The sequence below is a fragment of the Macrobrachium nipponense genome, chromosome 21 (genome assembly GCF_015104395.2).
Source record: "Macrobrachium nipponense isolate FS-2020 chromosome 21, ASM1510439v2, whole genome shotgun sequence".
Lineage (NCBI taxonomy): Eukaryota > Metazoa > Arthropoda > Malacostraca > Decapoda > Palaemonidae > Macrobrachium > Macrobrachium nipponense.
Genome location: NC_087212.1, coordinates 10,816,648 through 10,839,344, shown reverse-complemented (window position 1 = coordinate 10,839,344; position 22,697 = coordinate 10,816,648). Strand labels below are relative to the sequence as shown.

The 22,697-nt window shown below is 38.9% G+C and overlaps 1 protein-coding gene across 1 annotated transcript in view; it reads left to right on the top strand.

Moving 5' to 3' along the window:
• The window catches only part of LOC135197783 (MAP kinase-activating death domain protein-like), a 312,071-nt gene that overhangs the window by 149,944 nt on the left and 139,430 nt on the right, over positions 1 to 22,697 (top strand). The window contains 4 exon segments of the mRNA XM_064224890.1: positions 11,855 to 11,950; positions 18,750 to 18,886; positions 19,659 to 19,817; positions 22,250 to 22,456. Of these exon segments, the coding sequence (XP_064080960.1) occupies positions 11,855 to 11,950; positions 18,750 to 18,886; positions 19,659 to 19,817; positions 22,250 to 22,456 (599 nt within the window).

The window sequence follows — 22,697 nt, the reverse complement described above, 5'->3', positions numbered from 1 at the left end:
AACTTGGGTTATTAAAATGTTGGGAGGAAACTGTGTCCGAAGCCTTGCATGTTGCATTATTTTTTTTTCTGACTAAGCATCATTGTTTTTTGCATGCTGATATATTGTTCACTGTTTAATTTCAGATTTGCAAAATATACTTAATTAGAATGTTAGTTATTTGAGAGTTTCAGATTTTTATGTAAACAGATTCATGTTCATTACATTGACTAACTATGTAGTAGTACTGCTACAGAAATTAAAGAGATCTGTGTATATATCAAGATGTAGTTTTTGTAATTTGATAAAATACCAGTGGAATATGCTATTCAGCTTAGGGACATTGGATATATATTGTATTTTTGCTGATGAAGAACTTGGAAACACTTTCAGATGGCCATAAATCTGTACAGTATAATAAAAAAAAATCATTTCTATTAAATCTAGCACACAGAGAAGTGTTGCAATTTTGTACCCTAAGCTGAATACTGTTGGATATACAGTATTTAAAATCATACATACTGGTAAACTAAAAGTAACCTCCCCCACTTTTGAAATTTTGAAATAAGACTACTTCATTTTACAAACTGTACTGGAACATACATCTAATGCGTTGTAAATATTTTATATGTTAGGGTATTGTATTTCACGTGTAATTTACTTTGCTTTTGGATAAGCATGTATATATATATACATATACATGTATGTATTTGGGTAAGACCAAGAGTGCAGTGAGAAAAAGCTGTGATACTGATTGCATAATTGTCCAGGAATGGAAGAGATTGGGAGTAAATGTGCATGTTTTAGGAAGACTCTGAACCTGTGTCTGGCTAGGTTTGGAGGATATATAAGGATTGTTGTGCTATGTTATTTAGATTCCAAAGTCGGTTACGGATGTTGGTAGATGTGGAGTTTCTGTAGTGAATGAGAATGGAGTGTTTCATAGACATGATTGGAAAAAGGGATTTTGACGAAGGAAAAATCTATTTCTGGGCAAGGGCCCGTGTCGCCCAGTGAAATATCCTTTTAGTTCATATTTCTAAGGCAAATATTACTAATATTACCAGAGAAAAACTAAAATGGGATGTCAGAGTATTCTGACTCGCTCACCCTATATAAAGAGGGTGTCGGTATGGTTTCTGGGGCGAGTGAAACCACTACCACGGGCCTCTTGTCATTTAGATCTCTCCTTCACAAATTCCTCCTGCTAGAGAGAGCTGATACACAGCCCACGCCAGTAACTACTACTACTAGTGCTCCCACGCCAGCACGAGCGCCTCTAGCGGCCATCCTTGGAGTTAGAAGACCAAGCTTGGGCCCAAGGGTGGGTGTACAAAGGGGGGGGGTGGGGGGGGGGGGGGGATTTCACTGGGCGACACGGGCCCTTGCCCAGAAATAGATTTTTCCTTCGTCAAAATTCCTTTTCTGGGCTCAGCCTGTGTCGCTTCGTGAAATAGTACCAGAGAATTGGCCACAAGCTTGAGGAAATTCAAAATACTATAAGGTAATAAGAAAAAACCAAATATATTAGAGGAGTATAATCTAGAGCAATAATTACAGCAGTTATCGTATATGTACTTAAAATAACTTATGGTAACTTATGTTAGCCTTATGATAACTTACAGGAATTTAAAACTAAACTTATGCTAACTTACGATAACTTAAAACTAGACAATGATAGATTATATACAAGTGTGAGTAATCCTAGCAAAAAAATAAGGAAAACATCACGATATAGCCTTTTGGCAGCTAAGGCTCAAAACAGGGTATAACCTGGTGGCAGGATTACAGGAAGGATGTTGATGAGACAGGTAGAAAGGAGATCTGGATCTACGACTAAACTACTTAGACAGTGTAAGGAGAAACTGTGTTTCCCGCTGCCACTGCTGGAAATTTAAAAGATTCTAAGGATTTCAGGTAGTGGCGCCTGAATACTGTCGGCAACTTCCAGCCTGTGTACTTTTTCAGATCATCAAAATTCATGTGTTGGAAATAATTGATTGAGGTGGCTACTGCCCTAATGTCGTGGAGTTTGGGGAACGAATCTGGGTTGGCTTGTTTAATAAAGTACAAGATCTGTTGTCTAATTCCCTTTAAGGAAATAGTGCCACCTTTTTCCCTCATGAATAAGGGGCCTGAGGATCTCGTAGATGTCCTAGAAAGATAGGCTTGTAATGTCGTCACTGGACATAGAGAAGGGTCTTAAGGAAGAGGGAGGATCTTCCAAGGGGCCCACCTCACTAAAGGATCCTCATTTTTGGCCAAAAATTTTCGATCTGGGGAGAGGAGAACTTCTCCTGATGGAAGAAATTCGATATGGCCTGAGTCTCTAGAAAGGGCCGACAGTTCAGATACTCTGGCTCCTGAAGCCAGACTTAAAAGAAATAATGTTTTCCCTAGGAGTGGTATATAACTACATGAATCATTATCAGTATCTGAAGCCAGTTTGAGAACATCATTTAGGAACCATGAAACTGAGCTAGGTCTATCTGATGGTCTGAGCCTAGCACAAGCTCTAGGAATAGACGAGAAATAAGAATCTGTTAAGTCTATTTTAAAACCAAATTGAAAAATTTTCTTTAGAGCTGACTTATTGGTAGTTATAGTACTGGCTGCTAAACCTTTTCAAATAAGGATCTGAAGAAGGAGATAGCCAGGTTAGTAGTCATGGTTCGAGATTCTGTTTCCTTCAGGAAATTGGCTAGTTTTTTAACAGCTGCGTCATACGGACGTAGGGTTGATTCTCTTTTATCCGATTCTAAGAAAAGATGTTTTGAGGATCAGTGTTTGCATCTCTTTTAGCTGCGAACTTCATGAAGTCCATAAAGTTAGGGTTTTGAGAATTCCTGAGGAAGCGAACACAGTCCTCGTTTGTACTGGTTGAGATAGCTTGGGATTGGGAATCCGTTGAGGTCGGAGACCCAATTCCAGAAGTAGTGGAAACCAGTTGCTCTTGGGCCAATTTGGGGCTACTAGAGCAACTTGTCCCTTGAAAGTCCTGAGTTTGTTGAGAACTTTCAACAGAAGTTTCACTGGGGAAAGAGGTACACTTTCTTCCACTGATTCCAATCTATGGCCATGGCGTCTGTGGCATAAGCCAGAGGGTCCAGGTTGGGAGCCACATAGCACGGGAGCTTGTGGTTCAATTGTGATGCGAAAAGATCCACCTGGAGGTCTGGGACCTTTTGGCATATCCACTGGAATGAACGCCTGTCCAGAGACCACTCCGATTCTAGAGGAACTGAATGAGACAGGGCGTCTGCTATCACGTTCCTTACTCCCGCCAGGTGAGTGGAGGATAGGTGCCATTTGTACTTGGCTGCTAGTGAGAATATGGCTATTATGACATGGTTCACATGACTTGATTTGGATCCTCCTCTGTTGATGCAGTGTACTACTACTGCACTGTCCAATATCAGCTTGATGTGAGATTTCTTGGCTGGTAGGAGCCTCTTCAATGTAAGGAACACTGCCATAGCCTCTAATACATTGATGTGAAGCTGGCGGAACTGAGGAGACCAAGTCCCTTGTACTTTTTTGAACTGAGAATATCCTCCCCATCCGCTTAGAGAAGTGTCTGTGTGGATAACCAACGCCAGAGGGGGGAATTGAAGAGGAATCGACTTGGATAGATTCTTGGCCTCCGCCCAGGGGTGGAGTCGCTTGCGGAGAATCAGCAAGATGGCTGACAATCTGTCCTGAGACTTGTTTGCTCTCGAGCGTCAGACCTGGTTTATGTCCTTCAACTTTGCCTTCAGTAGAACGTCTGTCACTGAGGCGAACTGGAGAGAACCTAGGATTCTTTCCTGGTTTCTCCTTGATGTTTGTTTGCATTTGAGGAATTGTCTTGTTGCTTTGGCTATTTCTTTCCTTTTGGCTAGTGGAATTGACAGAGTATGGGAGCTTAAATCCCATTGAATGCCGAGCCATTGAAAGCGTAAGTCCGGCGTTAGCCTGGACATGGTCTTGTTTATTTGGAACCCCAGATGTTCCAAAAACTGTATTACTTTGACCATTGCTTTGCGACATTCTTCAATGGTTGTTGCCCAAACAAGCCAATCGTCCAAATACGCTATGCTACCATTATCCCCTGAGACCTTAGTTGCTGAACTACTGACTCCGCCATCTTCGTGAATACCCTTGGGGCCACGTTCAACCTGAAGGGCATTACTTTGAAGGAGAATGCCTGGTTCCCTAGTCTGAAGCCTAGGTACGGGCGGAAGTGTCTTGCTACTGGGATATGATAGTATGCGTCTGTAAGATCGATAGAGGTGGTGACGGCCCCACGGGGAAGTAAGGTCCGCACCTGCGAGATAGTCAGCATTTTGAACTTGTCGCAATGAATTAATAAGTTTAGACGGGATAAGTCTAAGATTATTCTTCGTTTGGTTGAACCTTTCTTTGGCAGGCTGAACAAGCGACCTTGAAACTTTAAATGCTTGACTTTTGACACTACTCCTTTCTGAAGGAGTTCTTGAGCATACTCCGTCAATTCCGATGTTGGCCGTTGAAGGAAGGTCTTGGATGGAGGAGGGCCCTTGATCCCACTCCATCCCAGTCCTTTGGACACAATACTTTGTGCCCAATTGCTGAATCCCCATCTGTGGCGATAGAGGAACAGTCTCCCTCCTACCTGAGGATCCTCACTGACTTGGGGCAGGTCGTGACCCGCGTCCTCCCCGGAAGTGTTTGCCTCTGCTAGGTGTTCTTCCGCCGCCCCTTTGGCGAAATGCACCCCTAGTCCTACTGCCTCTTCCAAACCTATTAAAGGGTTGGAAAGCTTGGCCTTCGAAGACTGGGTTGAAGGCCGGTGACACTGCTGAAGAGGTAGAAGGCTGGTTCTGGGGAGTCAGTAGGAGGAATTGCTGGGACTGACTCTTCGAGGTGGAGGGTTGTGCCACCTGGGAGACTGGCACTGCCTGTACCACCTGCTGCTGTTGGGTAGCCTGGAAGGGTTGGAATTTCCTAGGCTTTTTCAACTTTTAAGTAGAGGAAGTAGGTTCAGACTTTCTCTTACTTGAAAGTCCCCAACGGACCTTAAGGCTCTGATTCAGCCTTGTCGCCTCGTGCTGAATCTCATTGACCAACACTTCCGGGAAGAGGTCAGTACCCCATATGGAAGCCGCGAGCAACCTATTAGGTTCGTGGCGAATGGTCGCCTCTTGCAGCACGTGTTTTCTGCAATTGCGCCTTGCAATTGCGAAGTCATACAGATCACACTGCACGGTGCGTGTCTGTGCCTTAGCCAACAATTTGAAAAGGGGTTCCGTGCCGTAAGTTACTACCGCAACCTCTGTCATTACTAGGGCATTTAAGGACCTCCCTAGCCTGGTCCTAGCATCGAATTCAGCCTGAATAAGATTGTCTGGGAGCCTGGGAAGCCTCTCGCTAAATTGTGTTATTGCACAATCTGGCTTGAGTTTCCCTACTGTGAACGTGGCTGGGAGGTCTGCCCAAAGATCTTCGGTGCCTGGAAGGAGAAGGGATGTGGGCTCCGTTTTCTCGAGTTGAGGCATGGGCTCATCTTTCATGGGGGCCTGAAGAGTCAACTCCGCCAACTTTGTGGTGAACGGAATGGGGGTTTCTCCGTCCACCACAAAGATAGTAAAGGGGCTCTTAAAGGCTTGCAGCTTGGTATTGGTGCAATCCCAATCCTCCAAACTTCTGAGCCACTCCCTCTGGGCCTGATCTCGGCTAAAGATTACCGTCTCCTCAGGAATTCTGTCCTCCCTTCTCATCGCCGCCTCTGTAAGGCGGGCGTAACCAATGAATGGTGGCTGTAGGTCGGCGGGGTGAAACTCGAAGTCCTCAAGCCTTCGAGTACCGCAGTCCGCCAACGTCAGCATTCCGTCTTTAAAAGGGACATAAGACGAAACCCTCCATGGGTTATTTGCCGTATAGGGAGGAAGGGTATCGTAGTCCGGCATGGGTTGCACCGCCATACCGGGCTGTAGGAGAACTGCTGCAGGGTTCTCTCGGAGACCTGCCATCAGGTTCTCCTGGTTGGTCAGCCTTTCCGAAATGTTTCGGATCGACTGGCCCGACTCCTCGAAGGAAGAAGAGATGTGTGTTAACATCTGTTCGAACTTGTCTTGAACTAAGTTCCCGACAAAGTTCCCCATTTGCTGCATGATGTTAGCAGTAAACGCTTCCGTGTCGAAGGGGCTAGGATCCTTGATCACGGTAGGAGTCTTGGGGCGTGCCCCCGTAGAGGTCGAAGGCTCAGGATCCGCAGATGGCTGAGCCTTGTCCTTCGAGGACTTGCCTCTGGACCCTTTGGAGTGCGAAGAAGAGGACTTCGACTTCTCTGCTCCGGGATGGTGAGCCGGAGACTTATGAGAGGAAGAAGACGTAGTCTTTTTGGACACTGTCTTCTCCAGGGTCTTTAACTCACGCTTCCCTTTCACCTTAGGGATAGCCTGAGTGGACTTCGGCCTAACCGAAAGTTCGCTCTCTGAGAAACCTTGGAAAGAAGGAGTAGAAGGTACAGGGGAAGTAGATCCAGACGGGCCCAAGGGAAGCCTTTGAGCCCCCAACAAACTTGCCTCATCCAACATACTACCTGCATCACCTACCGCCATTAGTTCAAGGTCTAAATTTAGCGTCGCCACGTCGTCTGGGATCTCGGAGTTGCCCTGGTCCGCCAGTGCCTGAGCCACCTGATGCTGAATGGTGGCAATGTACGGGGCCGCCGCTGCCGGGTCAACATAACAGGTAGACTTGCCTCCTGGGAAGATATGGACAGCCATATTCTTGTCAAGGATGTATTGCTGCCCCTTGGTCACATTCTTACCAAATCCGCCGACCCAGGCTTTCAGGGTGGTCGATGCGGCGTCCTTGACGGCGGCAGCCTAAAAGAGAGGGTTATTGTAAGCCCTAGATTGGGGGAAGCCTAAAAATTATATGATTAACTATATGAGCAAATATATCATTTTTGTATCTCTTATTAGGACTGCACTTGTATAGTCAAATTTTATATAGCAAATGAACTCCGGTATGTACTTACACCGGAGGTAAACTGCTCCACGAGATCATAGCAGATCGAGCAGGCTTCATGGTGCCAGACCGCTATGTCCCCATAGCGGATGGCGCAGACGGCGTGGGTCCGGCAGACCTCGTGGCCACAGGGGTCCTGTAACACAGCGTTACAGCCGGATTCCTGGCAATGGATAGCCTGTAAGTGAACAGATACATGAGTATCAACACTGACTAACAGGACAAAGTCCGTTAAGAGATATGACACTCCGTCAGATGCCGGAGTGGATAAAATAGGTGTTAGCCTTCTCTTGTTCTGTAGTGGTGAGTGTCCAATAGGGCTGGTATACTAGTTAGAATAATTCCGGCGCTCTGGGGTAAGGAGTTCCACCAAACTAGTAACCAGTCTATACGCCGGGGTGAGGAGTACTAGGACGGCGGGGAGAAACATGAGTAGGCTAAACCAGTAAATAATAATAATACAATTAGTGGGAGCACAGCTCCGCTGTGAGAAAAAACTTGCAGGCAGAGGGAGAACCCAGTTGGTGAGCGGGCACTCAGCCGGCTAGCGGAATATAAAACATACAATACATATAAATGATAACAAGAATCAATAACTGTATAGAGATGCATGCAACGGAGCTTCTCTCCGTCACCCCCTTAAGGAGCTGGTGGAGCCAGCGCAGCCCGCCGCTGGCGCGGTGGGTAAGGGGGGGGTGACCAGGGTAAGAGAGAGCGGTAAGGGACCCGAGGGGGTCTGAGCACGGTCGAGCGAGGTGGCCAGCCGAGCCCGAGCGTACAGGAGACCCCCCGTGGAACCCAGGGTGAGAATGGAAGGAAGAGGCAGTCTCAGATGTACCCCCCCCCCACAGACTCCTGTATCCTCTCCAGGTAGAGAGGAAGAGGGGAGAGAGCCCGGATGGTTGCCGTGGCAACATGAGTGAGTGATGCTTGCCCCCCCATAGGGGGGGAGGGGGAAGCAGGGTGGGGGGACTGAGCCGGTGGCTCATGGCGATCGCCTGGTTCACCGTGAACGTGGTAGGGCCACGCGGTAGGATAGACCCGGCGAACTGAGGTAGCCTAGGCTATCTCTAACCGTCTCTAGCATGCAAAACAAAATAAACAGTGTTATCATCACAGAAAGGAAAGGAATCATCAGAAATAGAGAAAGTAATGTCCTGGAGAAGCTAGGCTAACCGACCTGGGAGGGAGGGCGCCTAACTACTTGGGAGCTGGCCTCTGCCGATACGTGATAACGGAGGGCGACGGCCAGGGTAGTAGGACTAAATAGAGAAGGACACATGTCCTAAAACGCCTAACAGACCTAGACAAAGGTACATGCATGCATGAATGCTGAGCTAAGGTAACGAGGCATATGCTCAATCGAGCTAGATTCCCATAATAAAATGAAGAGCACATCTTGCACAACACGAAAATGTAATCACGAGTCATAGCTACAACGGTATGGGAGACCGAAGAAGCCTGAATAATGAAACACGCGAGGCGAGCCGGCTGGGGCGAGCCTGTAGCCATGTCGCAGAGGGCACCGTTATAGAACCTAATAAAAGCAGTAAAACGGGTCCTAGCTGGCTAAAAATACGTGAAACACTTAGGCAGTACTTAACTTTCTCTGGTAATGTTAGTAATATTTGCCTTAGAAATATGAACTAAAAGGATACTTCACAAAGCGACACGGGCTGAGCCCAGAAAGGTGATTGTTGGAAATAAATTTTCCAAAGATAACAATGTGAAGGACAGAAGTGATGGCTGAATGATACAGAAATGGAATGGCTTAGCACAAGGTTGAGATTGCTCTTAGAAGTGTCATTTAAGGCTGTAAGAAGGGCTGTTCAGAAACTGAAGGAAGGAAAACCCTAAGATGAAAATAAGAGTTAGAGACCAACAAGCTTTGAAGAGAGAAAGGTTCCAAAGGAATAGGCAAGAGGTGATTGAGGAGAATAAAAGAATTATAGGAGCATAACATCACTGTACTGTGTCATAGGGAACTTGTATGGTAAGATTTTTATTGAGGAAGTCAGACAGATGTCAGGATTGATTGATGTGTGAAGTTTGAAAGAACTGCAAAAGGCAGAAGCTGCACAAAGAGTGTGCTGAGGATGCTATTCTGTATGAAAGTGTGAACAGTTTCCCCTGAATTCTGCAGGTTTCAGTTTGGCTATTTGCAAATTTTTACATCTGTAATTAAATGGAATATCTTTTGAAGTTTTGCAGCTATCCACATAAACCCTTAGATGACTTGAATGGGCTGGAAATGTACTTCAGTGATGGTCATCCATGCATTACTGGAGAAAATGAAAAGTGCTGAAATTTTAAGGATGAAATGACAGCATTTACAGCGTAGCTGAAACATATCTGGGTCACTAGTGAAAACCAAACCAGTGAAAAACACCAATATTAAGTATTTAACATTATGCCTAAAGATATCACAAAAATGATCTCATCAAACTTGAAAAATATCAAATATTTAAAGTTGTAAATGGAATGTGACTAATATATAAATGAAAATGATAATCCTGACAAAGTTCAGAATCTGGTAAAGACAGGCGAAGTGTTAATTAAAAAAATACAAGAAGTGAGACAGTAGCCACTATGGAGCTTGGGGAACCTTTATACACGCATCAGCAGGGTAAGGGATTTGAAATGCATGAAAGGGCCATGTTAAAACTAGTAATGGGTTTGGCTCAGAACATATTATCAGTTGCTTCTATTCTTGTCACATAAAATCACAGTAACAAAAGTCAACTTCAGAGTGCTGCAACTAATAAAGTACATACCCGTACTTGAATGTGTATTAACAGAATTAATGTTTTTGTGAAACTGAAACTATGAGAGAGATCGCCATATGAATAATTCTTTACTTAGGTATTTATTTTTGGTATATGTACTGTATTAGGAGAGAGAGAGAGAGAGAGAGAGAGAGAGAGAGAGAGAGAGAGAGAGAGAGAGAGAGAGAGAGAGAGAGAGAGAGAGAAATGTCTGGGTCACTCACACAATTCATTGAAATCCCATTTTAAATATGAAAAGTAACAAGAAAAGCAAAATGCTACACATTACAGGTTAGTATTGTATAATGGTATATGTTTTTCACTTGATGAAAATTCCACTCTTCAATATTTCAAAATGTTACGGCATTGTTATTGACTTGTCCTGACTATCTGATGTGGGAAGTAGATTTTTGCCTTCAAGGGACAGTTATAACTAATTCACAGTTTTGTAAATCAGCTTATGTGTTTGGTATCCTTACAAGGAATACATAAAGAGAGAGAACAGTCTGTGATAAGGTATTGATGATTTATTTAATTATCCTCTAGATTGCCAGTTAAGTACTACTTGATTCTATGTAGGTCAACCACTGTCTTATTCAGTTTTTGTATTCTTGTTTAAATACAGGTTGTATGAATGTAATGTGTGGGACAAGCACAGGAAGTTATCTACAGAGGGGTAAAGTCTAAACAAGCAAACCTTGCTGTTGTATGAATAAAAATGGGAAATTTTTCCAGAAAGAAAGTTAAGATTGTCTAAATCAGAGTTTTATAGGACTGTGTTCCTTGTGTGTTCAAACTTCATTTGTAGATTTATGATTGCTTTTACCTATAGTAATCACGAAATTTTGCACTGGAATTAAGGATTGTTCCAATCAGTTCAGTATTCTTACATTAACTATACTTCCAGTCATCGGTCATCATTGGCAGATTTCTGGTCTTTCTTCAGTATTTCATCCTGAAAGTCAGAAAATTTTTTTATTGCTGGAATGTTTTGTCTTGATACAGGTAGACAACACAGGCATGGAGAGATGGAGTTACAAATGTTTATTTGAAAAAAGTATAAAATTGTTTCCCAATTTAGTTTAAATTTTTGGTCACTGGAAAATGTTTTAGATTAAAGCTTGAGCTTATGAACCTGCTCTTGCACAACTCATGATTCTTGAAATGTCAAGGTGTCACTCTGCTTTGTTCCCTTAGCCTTTTTTGTTTAGAATTATTTAGACTTTTCAAATCTAGGCCAAATTACCTCTGTCCAGGAAGAAACTTAAATAAGAACAATTTCTTTCTTTTTTGCATACATATGCATCTCTTGCAGAGGGAGTTAGGGTTGATTTCTGCCAAGGTCTTAGACTTCCCGCAGACTTATTTTACAGTCTGTGACATTTATTCACTGTGCCCGATATACAAGAAATCTATACTATACTATACGTACGGCTTAGTGATTATAATTGTGTACTGATTCATTGTTTGAAGTACATACACTTGTTTATATAGATAATGAAACAAATAAGAAAATAAAATAATATTTTTATCAGTAGGCTGATTGTGGGTGAAAAAAGAAATGAGAAAAACTGGACACAAACTCTTACACAAAACATTCAGTGCCTGCCAAGGATAATGTAGGAGTAATGAATAAAATAAAAATGTAGTATCAGATTTAAAAGGAGTGTAAGAATCACTAATGAACAGAATGATAGTATGTATCACATTAAAGAAATATTAAAATTTCGGGGGTTTTGTGTATTTGCCAAGAGCAGAATTTGTTCATAAATTTATGGTAGATAACCTGGATTTAGAAAGCTTATTTTCATCAGATTTTTATTCAGTGGTGGAACACCGCTTCATTGTGATTACAAAGTATGTCATAGTAATTAATTTCATGAATTGGTGATTTTTTTACATTTTTTATACTATTAAAAGTATTTTACATGATATTAGATTTATGTTCCATGAATATAAGATATACAGTAGTATTTCACTTTAGACATGTAATAATTGTATCCCAGAATCATGTTTTTTCTTATAAGTACAAGCTAGTCTTATGATGACTACAAGTGAGGGTAAAGGTTACGTACTGAAATGAAAAGCCCAGAGAAAAACATATTATGTAACAGGTGCTCGTGGTCCTGGGAGCCGCAGCGTGAGCCCTTCCAACCTTGGGGCTTCTACTACTAGGACACGGGCTCAGCCATTTGGACCTTTCCCCAAAGGTAGGATAGACAATCAAGGTGTTAATCACTGAGGCGTGAGGTGAAAAAAAATAATCTTTGTTGTGTCACTAATAACATGATTGTGGTCTTTTTTTTTTCGTAACATGATGTGTGGGTAATTGCTGCCAAAAAGGACCAAGAAATACCAATTTTTTAATGAGCAGTGGTTAGAGCTTTTAGTTTTCTGTTATCTAAGTCTGTGCTTAAATATTGACTATAACCATGAAAGGGATTGGTTAAAAATGTTTTAATTACTGCACGTCTTCAAGGAAAAAAGCCTGTACATTGAGGTGTGGGGAATTTCAAGCATTTACTGTACTATATTTATAATATAATTTTCTCGCACCTAGTCTCCTGTAATACACTTCACTTTGGATATATCTGTTGTGGGGAGTGACTTCTTCTAGAATATATATTTTTCATGGAAAAGAAATTTCTTAAGTTTCATAATTTCTAACTTTAGTGTAAAGATCATTTGTTGTCCAGATAATAGAAAACATTGCACCATGACAAATTCAAGATAAAAATGATAATTTAATACATCTAATAACAATTAATGTGCATGCTTATGAAATTTACCATATACTTACTGTATATATAAATAACTATGAACAATATAGTTTTATACATAAACTACTACCCAATCTTAGTTTCAGTCACAAAGTATATGACACTGATGTGTTAAAATACTCCTGTTATTTTAATTAGAGATATATGATTTTTGCACATATATAAATATTTTTTATAGAAATATTATCATCTAACTTGTTATGAGTAGTACTAGTATATTTCACATACATTTCTTCTTTGTTGACGTATACTTTATTCAGCCATCTGGGGCAGCTGAATGATTTAAAAACTTATCATTTAAATGAATGGAGATATGTTTCTTAAATAATACTTGGAGACTCGTTAAATTATATCCACAAAGTTTACATTTTACTTCCATTCAGGCAATATGAGTTTTAACTCATAAGGTATACAGTGGTACCTTGACCTATGAGTGAATTAATGTAAGAGTCACTTGGTCAATTTTTTGCTTTGTTATACGAGTAAAAAATGTCGGTACGAGCTCAAGATGCTGCTGCTACGTAGCTGGCATAGTGATGAAAATTAAGCAAAGAAGAAAAAGTAAATATGTATGCATCTTTTCCATGAGTCTTTTAAACTGTATCCAATAATATAATAGGTAAATTCTCATATTATTGTATTTTAAAATACTAACATAGTGGTAATGTTTTGGTTTGGAAATCAGCTGATGGCGAATAGGAGTTTATTTCGCCATATTTAACTCAATTCTGATTGAATTTTCTTGCTTCTAGTTAGCATAAACGAATATCTAGATACTTGACTTATATGAGACAGGCATTTTTCGTTATACGATGTGTTTTTAAGTTGAAATATTACGTGAATACATCTTGTTGTAGTTGTGAACTAAATTATTTTTTTTGTTAACAGATTGCGTTGGTGGCATGTTTATTGAGCAAAAAAATTATGTGATTCTGTTCGCTATTTTCACTTTATTTCATCGTAATACAAGCTTTACATTATCCATCTTTTGTCAATGTGAAAACAGCAGTAAAATAGAACGGATTAAAGGCATTTTAAGTATTTTCAATAGGGAAAATTGATTTGATGTGCGAGCAAATTGAGCTACAAGCTTGGCCATGGAACGATTAAACTCGTATGACAAGGTACCACTGTAATATACATAATTACTATTACTTTTAAGTTAGCAATTACATTGTTAATGTATTAATTATAATGCTAAGAACAAATGAAATCAAGGAAAAGTCAAATAACAGTATGTTGTTAAGAGACCTCAAGTGTCATGTGCACTAATGTGAGAACATTTTTCTTCACAAACTGGTTATTTAGGGCCAGTTTGGTAAGTCAAGAAATGTTCTCAAACAAAGATTTTTGAAGAAAAGTAAGTTGTGGTAGGTAAGCAATGTGCCTGCATAGGTAATCCATGTTCCCAACCAGTTCTGGTCTCATTTGTTGTTTGTCTGTCTTACCGTGAAGATTTTATTCCATAGACTTTTCTTGTGGTAACACTTTTAGCTTAGTACTTTCCTCTTTATTCTATATTATCTTCATCAAACTTTGTCAGGTTTTGATTCTCTATTTCATGGACCTACATCCAAGTCGTCAACTTTCCACTTGACCTTTGACCTTTCCTTTTTCAGAGTAATACTTTTCCCTTGTAGATCTAGTACTTAGGAGCTCTCGGTTTGGAAAAACACCGGTGTCAACCACATTTAAATTTGGAGACCCTAGATCTGTTTGCTTGCTGAGGGTTTTAGGAGTAAACAGCTGATGCAATCTGTAAGCTTGGTAGAGAGTTAGCATTCAGCTCATAAGCTAAATGGAGCTCGTGTGCTGATGGTGCAGTGGGAGAATAATTAATCCAGTCAAGATCAGTGCTCCCAAGATACAACTTCCTCCTTTACTAAGTTTAGACTTCTCAAAAAGGCTCCAACATCACAAAACAAAGGTCTACCTATCATACTTTTCACCATTCTATCATTTTTAGTCAATGTACAGAATGTTCAGATCCTCCTACTTTGCCTGGTCAGGGCTTTACCCCCCATTACCTTTGAAGAGCCAAACTCTAGAGAGGGTATGTACTTCCAAATGCTCACTGTACAAAGGAACAAATCATACAGTTCTCAGTTTAATAGTATGGGGCTCTGACAATTTGATTCTTCCCTACTTTAATTGAGATTTCACCACTACAAGTAGAGGATTGAAGATTTAAAGGTTGCCTGCAAGCAGCAAAGGCAAGGGACAGGCCATAAAACTGGTGCACAATGCCTAAGAGACTGAACATATGCATATGTGATCAGCACCCAAGCTAGAACCAGGGAGAACAACCAGGAAATGGCAACTGATAACCTAGGAGTTAAACCTATGGGCTCTTTCAGATCTCCTATTCCCCAGTAAGGCAATGTCGCCAAGTAAGATCTGTCAGTCATGATTGGGACTTGTACTCAAAACTGCCACACTATGAATTCTGTGTAAAACCAGCCAAGCCACCACAACCCCCCCCCCCTCCAAAAAAAAATAATTCTCCCAATATAAATTCATTACCTAAAAAGTTTTCTCACCTCCCTGCACCAAACTGTCTCCCTGTCAGAATGGGACAAAATAAAATTAGGCTAGTTTGACAAGAAAATTAACGATTTGCCATGCATGTGCATTGTTTGCCTCCGCAAGTAGTTCTCTCTTCTGAAATTTTCATCTGGGAGCATTTGTGACAGACTAAGTAGGTAGGAACCATAAGTAATGAGTTTGTGCTAAAAAGTTTTGGTTTTGCTTCAGAGAAAATTAAATGTATATTCCATCCATTGCTGTATGTGTGCATTTAAAGTACACAGTTTATACAGTAATCATTTCTGTGGATGTTAAATGTGGGGGAAGATATTTTAGTATTACAATAGTTTCAGCTTTCAAGCACTCATTTAAAACAAAATGTTTATTTTCCCAAAGCACAAGGCAGTGTCAGAAGTAAATTCTTTGTGCGATGTTTTCCTTGGAAATTTTTACTAATTCTATTATTCTTCATTACTTTAGGATATGCATTACTGAGATTGCAGCATGAAACTAAATTTGTATACAAAATCAGTCATTTTATTTATTATGGTTGCGTTTACAGATGCAGTTCTTCTATCCACTTTGTCTTGCAGTTTGAGTCTATGATAACCTGTTTGGATATAGATTTTTTGCACAGCTTTGATGGTGTTACTGATTACAACATTGTTTTTTTTTTTTTGCACTTTTGATACATCCAGTATAACAATGCTAAAAGCCATTTTATTTAGGGATGCTAATATAATGTTTTTTTTTTTTAGTTTCCAAAGGTGATTTGCACCATACACATCTATGCAAGTTAATGAAACTAAGGACCTAGTGTTTGTAGGGTCTTGTTTGCTTTTATTAAGATTGGAACTATACAGGTGGTGGAAGAGATCATTTTTGAATTATGAAAATTTATATTTATCATATAAGTATGTAATATTATATATATATATATATATATATATATATATATATATATATATATATACATATATATATATATAAGTCATATCACATTACCGTGATTCACATACATATATCAAGCTACAAATGTCCTTTAATATCTAATTTGCTCTACCTCAGAATTAATATATTACGTCGGCCGGCAATTCTATTATCGTTGAATAAATTCCCCTTTGGTTAATATATATATATATAATTTATGTATGTATGTATGTATATGTATAGCAGTTCCTGGTAATTGGTGGCCTTGGATATCAGCAATCCAGTTTTATGGCGCTTGTCTAGTGCCGACAGTAACTGAATTTTTGTCACTGATAGCCAGGGATCGGCGCTATTATTGCCGATTTTCGGTTACTGGCAATTTTCAGTTATCGTCACGGTGTCAGAAACCTAACCCACACCGATAACCGGGGACTGCCCGTACATACATACATATGTAGTATATAGATTAATAGATTGATTGATAAATAGAAAGCTTTAAACTGTTTTCAGCACTGGAGACAGTGTTGGAAAATAATTGAGAATTGTATTTAAGAGACTGAACTCAAACAGTTTTCATTTTTGAGAACAAACAAAAAAAAAGATTGAAACAAGAGGTAAAAATTAATAGGAAGAAATGCAGTATGAATTAGATGCCCTTTTTTAGGGGGAAAACCTATCAAGTTATGTTGACACAAAGTAGGCAGCTTCTAATTATAGTTACGCAGACTCAGAATTGTAGACGGAACCAGATTATTTTGATGGATAGTGCATGAGTACTTAACAAAACATGAGAACAGAGGCACTTCAGCTATATGCTCTACTTTAGCATAAAGATACCTTGGAGTATGATTGATGCTCCCTCTGATTAGCCTTCTCACTTTACTTGACCAGCTTTTTCATCTTCACTTTCATCATATAGACAAATTTTCACATTAGAAAGGAAGGAATCTTAAAACTTTACCTTTACCAAGAATGTAATTCAGCTCTGGTCACTAGGAACGTTATGGCCCCAGTGTCTGTATACACCCGAGTCCTTCATTTAAGTATCATTAATAGAATTTGTCATAATACCAGTGATGGAATGTCTTGGAACTAGTTATTATTTTACCTTTTCCAAACAATGGGAAGGATAAGTTTTTGTAAGAGCTTAGAAAAGATGAACTCTGTAAGGCTGATATAGTCTAGGAGAAGAGAGGTATTTTTGTCAACAAACCACTGTGGTTTTAGAAGAATGTACTTAACAACAGATGTGCTGATTTAACTTGATTTTCCATGTGACCAAGAAGAATCATGTAACTTTTGTTTTTACCTTGAAAAAGCATATGATACTTCCTGGAGATTTGGCATTCTAACAACAATACACATGTAATTCAGGATTGAAAGGAGAGGACTATTGTTAATTAATTTATTAAGACTTTTGGCACTATTTTTCTTGGTCATAAGAGGAGATATCCTGTTTCAGAGAAAATTCCAAGAAAAAGGAGTCCTCCAAGGTAGTGTGTTGTGTGTAACATTATTTGCTTTAGCTTTGAATGGATGTCCTATATCATTCCATGTGACATTCTTACTGCACTTTGTAGGTAACCTTTCAGTGCCTTTGCTAGAACAAGAATGACAAATTTGAAATTCAACAGTAGCATGTAACTGACCTAATTATACCTGGGCTGATATGAATGGTTTTAAATTCTCTACAGGTATAAGTGTAATAATTAATTTATGCTGTATTCATGGGCTACTTTCTGACCCAGATATATAAGCACACTGCTTTTCAGTGTTGACTTTTGATCACTGGTTGACATGGGTTCCTTATTCAAGAGCTTAGATGCTTTGAATATCTTAAAAGTAATAGCCCATATATCTTGGGAACCAGATATAGTCCAATTATATACTCCTAAAGATGTTGCTAAATAGTACCCATTTGTTCAAATGCGAACAAACCTTCGGTCTTAACAATAGGATAATTTCTAGCGCCTAGCTGGCGCTAGAAATTGTCCTATTGTTAAGACCTCAGGTTTGTAGCTATGAAAAATACAAATTGTCTTAGAAAATTTGTCATTTCATATCCACATAGATATGCAACAGATATGCAACTGTGCAACTTATTTAACTCACTTATGGGAAAATGGTAATGATGAAATATTCTACACATTTGAGAGCATATAAATTTAGAAATTTTGTTAGAAGGTTTGATATTCGGTTTTTCTTCTATATAGTAAAGGATAGGTAGTAGTTATAGGAACCTCAGATGCAGTTATGTTTTTGGTACTGCATCTCTGCTAAAAAATAATTTGGCAAATTCAGAGAAATTAAGAAGCCAGATACAAGCCTTTACTTTTATAACCTGTGCAGTTAATGTGCTTAGTATAACTTATACTAGCATACAAATAAAGGATTAATAAAATTAAGAGAAAATTCAAGTACTAACTATGAATGTTCTAGAAGCACTGAGGTGGTGTGTCTCATACCTCTTAAATTATCACAATTTAAGAGTCTAGAATCATTGAGAATATGCACTTACGTAGTACATATATGAGGAATCTTATATACAGTTCATTACTATTCCTTTCACAAAACCAGTTCTATTAGAACCGTACTAACACATGCCAGGAGCTGTTGGGGTATTTGATGAATTTACTTATTTTTGTAACTCTCCTTTCTCATTTTCAGATTTAAGTAAGAACATGAAGTAGAAAACCTAGAGTAATTCATTGTTCTGAAATATACTATTATCAGGTAATTAATTTTATCCTAACTTTTGGGATATCTCTAACAGGACGCAAAGGATTAGTAGAGAAGTCATCACTAATACGACACTCGGTATCTGCCCAGCGGCGAGCTGAATTAAGCAAGATTGCAACTATAGAGCAAAGAACAACATCAGCCTCAGAAAATCAAGCCTTCTTGAAGGATGTATGTTTCGGAATAAATTAATGTGTTTATCAGACAAAACGTACAGTATAGCATTGATGACTTCTAGCTTCCATTATTAACTCAGAACTTGCTTCGTATTTAAACATTTTTAGATTAGATATTAGATATTGGCTTCTGATTTATATTATTTTATGTACCTAACTACCCATCAGCAAATTTTATTGGAGACCATGTGTTTATTTACTCTTTTTCACTGCCATTACAAAAGAGACAAAGTTTTTTAATACTCATACTTGAATAGCAATAAGGAATAATGTATGAAATTAACAGGTTTAATTAAATTCCATACTAATGTTGCACAATAACCACATGGGGTCTAACACCTATTTAATTAATTGTAATATTACAGTGCTTAATTAGAAAGAACTCATGGGGCTGCCTAAATCAATAATATACTGCACTAGTATATGGTATCAAAACTGGTAGTTTTTCTGAAAATTTGCTTTGTCTTGCAAAGTACGAAATGGGAATTTTCAAAGTAAGTCATGGATCCACATCCAGATCAACTGAGAAAATTTGGTCAGCCCCTTTTGCCACATGGCATATTATCCATAAAATTCCTAAGTCAATTATCAATAGTATTTTGAAATATTTTGTGGATATGTAATGTAGACACATTTCACGGAGCGACACGGCTGAGTCCAGAAATGTAATTTAGAAAGATATGTATATCTACAACAACTTTATAGTGCGAATATACATTGCTGTCAAAAGACATTTTGAAAGATTTCTTGTAATGTTTATTTTTCAGGTGCTCACCCAAGTCATTGAAGGAGAAGGAATAGGATGGCTTAAACTGAACAGAGTTAGAAAATTAATGGAAGATGAAAGTTACAGAATGCTGGTGGTTTCAGGCCTTAATCGTACTTTAGAAAGGAAAATTGGTCCAGATGATCACATAGATGATGTTGTAAGTATAGAATATGTACTAGTATTCCTTTTTCTTTCTTACCAACAGTACTCTCTTACTTATGGGAACCCAGTGTTAGTGGGTACATATATACAGTACAGTGGTACCTCGAGATATGAAAGGCTCAACTTACGAAAAACTCGAGATACGAAAGCCAATACGAAAAATTTAACGGCTCTACATACAAAAAGTTTTCAAGATACGAAAGGTTTCTGAAAGTCCGAGATTCGCCCGGATAACAATTTTGAAAATCGCGCCGCCATCTTAGTACTAGTAGACTCGCCACCATCCTCCTGCTCTCCCATTGGTTCCTGATGCTAGTCGCGGCCATGAAATCCTTCTCTCCTATTGGCCAGCGTCCCTCCCATCATGCATCTACTATGTACACGTGGTGGCGTGGCTCGGCCACTCGGTACCAGCATTGTTATAGCACGCACATGGTATTCGTTTTCGGGATCGTCAATGTGTACATATTTAAAAAAAAAAAGTGACCAAGATCTCTCACATGGGATAAGTGATCAAGGTCTCTCTCATGGGATAACTGGAAACTTTGCAAGGTTGGTAGAATCTCCACTCCCTGCTGAACAGAGGGTGTAGACCAATCATTTACAACATGCATACCAGTAGTACGTATAATCAAGGCACTTCAGTTTTATGTTGAAGGTCAGCAGCCGAACATTCAGTACCCAAATCAGTTGCAGAGAGAGCATTTGGTTGAACAGGGTTTTGATAGACACCAGGGCCAACAGAGTCATGAGGTGCAAAAAAAGAACCAAGTGATAAAAAACAGAAAGTTGAAATTCTGTATAAAAAAAAAAAAAAAACCTACGTAAAGTAAAAAAAAAAGTTAAAAATAAAAAAAAGAGAAAAGAAAAACCGCAGAAATTAAAGCCGCTTTTCATAAAGTGCAATCATTTGTAGGAGACACCCCCCGAAAAGGCTCACACAGGAACATTGTGAAAAGTAGGCAGAAGCAATCTTCCTTGGATAGTTATGTATGTAGTACGTACGTATATTTTTTAAAGTGTACGTACGTACATATGTACAAAAGAAAAAAAAACGGCAGAAATTAAAGCCGCTTTTCATAAAGTGCAATCATTTGTAGAAGACACCCCCCAAAAAGGCTCACACAGGAACATTGTGAAAAGTAGGCTGAAGCAATCTTCCTTGGATAGTTATGTATGTACGTAGCCTCACTCGAAAGGTAAGCTTCCACATTTTACATACGTACAGTATATTTCTTGTTACCATGTACACTAATATACACTTCATTTACAGGTTATATTTTGCATTTTTTTTTATTAATTTAGGTATTGAATGGTCCAAATTGTTGTAGTATTTCATTGTTTATAGGTCAATTTAGCTTTATTATGAAATTTACTGGGGTGTTTTTGGAGGGCTTGGAACGGATTAGCCATTTTACATGTAAAATGTGGTCCAAGATACGAAAACCTCATGATACGAAGGGCCCCTCGGAACGGATTAATTTTGTATCTCGAGGTACTACTGTACATAGTAAGATAATTGAATTAATGTTTAATTTCCATGTTTTGCTGTAACTATTCAAAAGAAAATATGCAAAATAAATTTAACATTTATTAGGTTAATGCTTTGGGACAGTAATCCCTTGTATAAAGAGTGACTGATTTAAGATGACAGTGATGTGACTATGATTAGATGCATACACACTCATACATATGCACACACACTTAAACTACACACTACCACATAAATATATGCACCGATCTTTTGGTGTACGTAGGCTTTATGGCTAAGTGTGACTCAGACAAACATGCACACACACACGCACATTGATGCTAGCTTGTGTGTTGGCGCTCTTAAAACCAAATTCTGCATGATGTGCAGATGAATGCAAAGTACATTCATTCCAGTATATTTAAGAATTGCTGACTTACTGATTGTCAACAGTTTTTTCCTCTATGAACCTAAAACATAGGGATCAGAGGTTATGTTTTTGCCATTAGTAAAAAGTGGAACCCAAGGAATAAAATATTCATCTGGTCCTTTGGAGCAATTTATTTGCATAGTAACTTCTGATTAATTTCTGGAGGTCAGTTAGAAGGATATTTTAAATAATAGAGCATCCAGTGTTAATAAAAAGTAGGATGAGATCTTTGAAACAGAGTAATTTGTGGATGAAAATGCCATTTCTGATTGGATTCTCACATCACTCTTGTTTAACAGATACTTTTAAATTTGTTTTCTAGGTTTTTTTTTGTGTGACAGAGGTAATCTTGTGGATGGTTCTTTTATAGTGTGAATTAAAAGTATATGTTGCATATGTTCAATCCATAGTAGAAGTACTATATTTTAGAGTCTTACATTAAAGATGAATTACATTACTAAAATCTGTTTGAAGTACTTTTATTATAGTATTAATTTACCGTACCTATTTTACCATTTAATTCCAGTGTATCAAGAAACCAGTGTGGAAAGGAATGTTGAAGCTGATTAATGCTGTTGTTGCTGGTTTAGAAGTTACCTACAACAATATAAGTGTTGGAGGTACATCTTCAGCACTTCAAGCCTTGGAAATTTCTCATACTCATTACTGGAGTCGAGATCTTACAGATCCTCATGTTTTAGAAATGTCTGGTGGCTCTTCTGCCCTCTCTCAGGTTTGTAACACTGAAGTATTTTCAAAAGTATTTAAGATAAAAAATGCTTATTTGATTTCTAGGCACAAAGGCAATAGTATATCCAAATATGTACTGCCAGCCATGTGAGAGTGAAGATTTTTTTAGTTCATTGGTTTGATGAAACTGATTTTAACAGTTAACTATTTTCAGCTAAATATATGTCTTTAGAGAACCTTGGCAAAATAGTACCATTAACATACTTAATACTATGTGAGCGACC